This window comes from Athene cunicularia (genome assembly GCF_003259725.1).
Source record: "Athene cunicularia isolate RWA chromosome 25 unlocalized genomic scaffold, athCun1 chr25_part1, whole genome shotgun sequence".
In the NCBI taxonomy this organism is placed as follows: domain Eukaryota; kingdom Metazoa; phylum Chordata; class Aves; order Strigiformes; family Strigidae; genus Athene; species Athene cunicularia.
Genome location: NW_020799134.1, coordinates 465,496 through 469,985, shown reverse-complemented (window position 1 = coordinate 469,985; position 4,490 = coordinate 465,496). Strand labels below are relative to the sequence as shown.

Below are 4,490 nucleotides of genomic sequence, written 5' to 3'. Positions count from 1 at the left end.
CACTGGATCCCCCACCGCAGCATCCAGATGAGCCACCTCCTCCACCGCCGGAGCTAATGATGATCTTGTGGCCGGATCCGCCACTGCCACCGCTGGATCCTCCTCCCATGCTGTAGCCTGAGGAGCCCCCACTGCAGCAGGAGCCGCCTCCTCCACCGCCAGAGCTGATGATGATCTTGCCAGAGCCCCCACTGCTCCCACCCCAGCTGCCCCCCCAGGAGGAGGAGCCCTGTTCCTGGTAGCCGGAGGAGCTGCCCCCGTGGCAGCAGGAGCCCCCACTGTGGCATCCGCTGGACTGGGAGGATGTTTCATGGCATCCTCCGGATGTCTGTCTGGAGCACATCTTTGAGCAGTGACCCTGCAAGAAAGAGTGCTCTCAGAAAGGACCCCTTGGGAGATGCTGCCAAGCCTTCACAGCAAATCAAAAATGGAGCAATAACTCGGAAATACCCCATCTGCCCCATCTTCTGCAGTCCTTCAAGGGTGGCGTGTTCATGAACACCCTCACACATGTCAGACAGCAGGAAAGACCTGCAGTGGGAACCGCCTGGGGACTGTTCTGCAGATCACGACAGTTACAGAGAAACTGCTTTCAGGAAGACTTAGAGAACTTCCAGAGCTTTGCACACTCTGACACACACTCAGAGACGGCAGCCTAAAAACTTTAGTCCCACCGTAGATCCTGCTGGATGTTGAGGCTGATAAAACTCACAGCAACTCAAAATTCCGTCATATTGGTGTGCCCTTAGAATATCAACTACAACTCCCTTCTGTAAAGGCGGCAGACCTGTTGGCACACCAAACTGTTTTTTGGTGAAGCCCATCTGACGTTGAGCCGGCATGGTTCCCTCACGGAGAACACGCTCAAGACCAACTGGTGGAGCAACCTCTCTGCAGAGGGGTTCAAAAAGTCTCCGTGTCAATGGACTTACCTTCGGTGCAACTGGAAACACGCGCAAGGCTCGGTGGCAGATGGATGCGGAGGCTTGGGACGGGTGAGCTTTTATATTGTATTCCTTGTGCTCTTAAGGGAAGTGAGACACCCTAAGGAATGCTGATAGATTTATTTACCCAGCCTGGCTCCAGCTGCCTCCTTCTTTGACTCACTTGCAGCACATAGGTGATACGAAGATGTATCAATTACGTTCTGCACTGCAGTTGCTAATTCTAAATGATTCATTTCCAGCAGCCTCACTCTGAAATGCCAGGGGCGAATGGCTTCTGAGGGTCTGTCTTGGGGGCTCCCCAGTGTCTTTCTGCTAGGCTGCAGCTTCTTGCGTACTCAGCAGAGAGTGGAGACAGAGCAGATGCTGAGGGATGGAGGCTGGAGCGAGTTAGGGCTGGAGTGTGGTGGAAGGACAAGGGTAAAGGATGTGCTGGAGCAGAGTCCCAGGGAATTCCAGGGAAAGTTTTTCCTCAATGACTGGCGAAGGGAGCTGGGTGGGGAGCAGGAGTATGTCCAGCCCACTGGGAAAGGCAACCGTGTGCTCGGCAGGCCGGAGGTACCGCTCCGACGGGGCAGCGCGGCACCTCAGAGCCTCAGCCCAGCTCCGTTTCCGAGGATGGCAGAGATGTGGGAGCCGTTTCCCTTCAGCCTCTCGGGAGCCCAAGGTGGACACTGCTGTTGGCTCGAGCGGAAACATCTGTGCCCAGCTCCAACTTCCCAGGGGTCCCGATCACCAGGCTGGAGTGGGGAAAGCCTTGAAACCTTTCTGTCTGCAAAGCGGCATTTGAAGGCCGTCAAGACCCTACTAGGACATTAAACTAGAACCGTGGGACGTTAAACATTTCCTCTGTCTCAACAGGACCCATTTTCTGAGGGTCCCGCTTCACTGCCCAGCCCACCCACACCTGAGGCTGGGGAGGCATCTGGATATTTTACTTGCTGGAGGATGACAGTTTGTCAGCAGGGTTATCGCAGCGCTGGCCGCTGTGTTTTGCAGCAGCTTCATCCTGTCACTGCGTCATGCATGCTTGGAGGCTGACAACAGCATCCACCCTCATGGGAGACTGAGTAGAGGAAAGCGTAATTGGGAGGTTTTAGCCGAGAGGACGCGTGACAGCAGCAGCAGGCTGCCCAGCCCTGTCACGACGGACATAATTTTGAGCATGCATGCAACTCCGTTGGTATGGGGACAGGACCATTGGCACCAGGGACGTGGGTGCAGGGGGGTTCCTTGCTTTGGACTCCCTCCAGTGGCCTAAGCTCCACTCTCATCATCAAAGGGAAATCTAAGGTCTCGCTGCAGTTCTGGCTCTCACCTGTGAAGTGTGGGTGTTGTACTACCGAGCATCGCAACGCCTTGATCCCTTCTGTGCATTCAACGTGTAGGGACCTGCACAAAGGGACACCCAGGATTTGCAGCTCATCAGGACCCAGGGTGCGAGGGAAGGCTGTGGAGGCTTTTGACAGGGGTGGGGAGAGGTTTTCCTGCAAGCGCGGGGTGTGTGGACACCCCAAGAACAGACCCTGCAGGGACTGGAGACGTGCAGCACATGTACGTGTGTGGTACTTGTCACACACGGAGGAAGAGAGTGGCTGCACCCACAGCTGCCGGAGGGGGTTGGCATTGCCACAACCCTCCCCAGGTGAAAGAGCGGCTTTAATACCTCGGGTAAAGGCAAGGGGAGATGCAAAAAGCTTCATGGTGGAGGCTTCATCGTGGTGGCCCCACATTTGGGCCACGCTGCCTGTTTTCTGATGCTGTCTGGGCCCTTTTCTGCCCCGCAGTCCCGTCACCCTCAGGATGGGCTGGCAGGTCACTTTGTCTTTCAGCCGCACCACTGCAGACCCCTCACTGGATGCTGCCTTGGTCTGCGTCGTTACGAGTGAGAGAAAAACCTTGGCCGGATCCTACAATTCTTTTTCCCAGCAGCTTTCTTCACGCGCAGCAGCGTTAACGTGGATAACGTGGGGTGTGATGGAGATACTGCCGGTGTAAGAGGGTCCCTCCAATTCTTCTGCAAAAGGTAGAAGCCGGTCAGTCATCATCCCTCAAGCATTTGCATGGCCAGTGATCCCTTTTATTCCTAATTTTGTTTCCTGTGTAGCGGCTGTGTGTGTGAGATGGGCAGAAAAATCCTGTCAGCTTAAAAGTTACTGAACACGACCGTAATCAGCCCCGTCCTGAAGAGGGCTTGCTGCTAGCTTCAGCACAAATGCTACTGATTTTTTTTTTTTTTTTTTTTTTTTCCATAATTAATGTTTTTCTTGTGATAAATACAGGGAAATGGAGCACATAAGAACCCAACTGCATGTCCAAAGGATGATGCTGTCAGCACTGGAAATCCCTGAAGTGAACCCCAGAGCCTGTGGTTGCCTTCTTCTCTGGAAAGGGGAAACCACGTGGAACTCTTACCCACGTTGAAGTGGCGGCCTTGGTGAACATTATTTGCAAGAGGGGAAATGATCATCTGCTTAAGCAACAAGGTTTCTCTCAAGGAAGTTCTGTTAATAACTGTCTGCTCCAGCGCTGCAGACTGAAGAAGATTTCACAGGCGAATGTATTTGGTGTAATTAATCACTTTTTTGAAAATAAACATGGAACAGAAAAAGGATAAAAGCAACCTTGAACAACCAGTTTTTTTTGTACACCTTTATCTTTATTTCCCTTCATATTGAAGGGTGAGAAAGAGCCACCCGGCAGTTCACAGCACAGGAAAGCTGCGTTAAGGGAAGACAAGGGAAGAGGACATGCTGGGAGGAAACAGGCAAACGTGGTCCAGAGGCAGGGTTGTTCCTGCTGAGGGCCAAGGCTGCCTGTGGCTCTTACTTCTGGTGGCTGGGGGGCCAGTGGCAGGTCTGCTTGGTCTGGTGGGACATGATGTGGGGGATGACAATGGGGCGTTTCTGCTGTGTGGACTGGTAGGAGCCTCCACTGCCACCCCCAGAGCTGATGATGATTGAGTGGCCCGAGGAAGTGCCACTGCCGCCGCTGGATCCTCCACTGCAGCAGCCAGAGGACCCCCCGCTCCCTCCACCGCCAATGATGATCTTTCCACCTGAGGACCCCCCACTGGATCCCCCACCGCAGCATCCAGATGAGCCACCTCCTCCACCGCCGGACCTAATGATGATCTTGTGGCCGGATCCGCCACTGCCACCGCTGGATCCTCCTCCCATGCCGTAGCCTGAGGACCCTCCACAGCACCACCCAGAGGAACCTCCACTGCCTCCACCTCCGATGATGCTCTTTGATCCTGAAGACCCACCACTGGATCCTCCTCCCATGCCTGAGGACCCTCCACAGCACCATCCAGAGGAACCTCCACTACTTCCACCACCAATGATGCTCTTTGATCCTGAAGACCCACCACTGGATCCTCCTCCCATGCCTGAGGACCCTCCACTGCACCATCCAGTGGAGCCTCCACTACTTCCACCTCCAATTATGATCTTGGTTCCTGAAGACCCACCACTGGATCCTCCTCCCATGCCTGAGGACCCTCCACAGCACCATCCAGAGGAACCTCCACTGCTGTCTCTTATA

The 4,490-nt window shown here is 54.5% G+C and overlaps 1 protein-coding gene across 1 annotated transcript; it reads right to left on the bottom strand.

Annotated features, from left to right (window-relative positions):
* Positions 1-3,769: 3,769 nt before the first annotated feature.
* On the bottom strand, positions 3,770-4,435 carry LOC113488632 (loricrin-like). The gene has a single exon (XM_026863913.1). It carries the CDS (start codon positions 4,433-4,435, stop codon positions 3,770-3,772), a length of 666 nt encoding a protein of 221 aa, XP_026719714.1.
* Between the last annotated feature and the right edge of the window lie 55 nt (positions 4,436-4,490).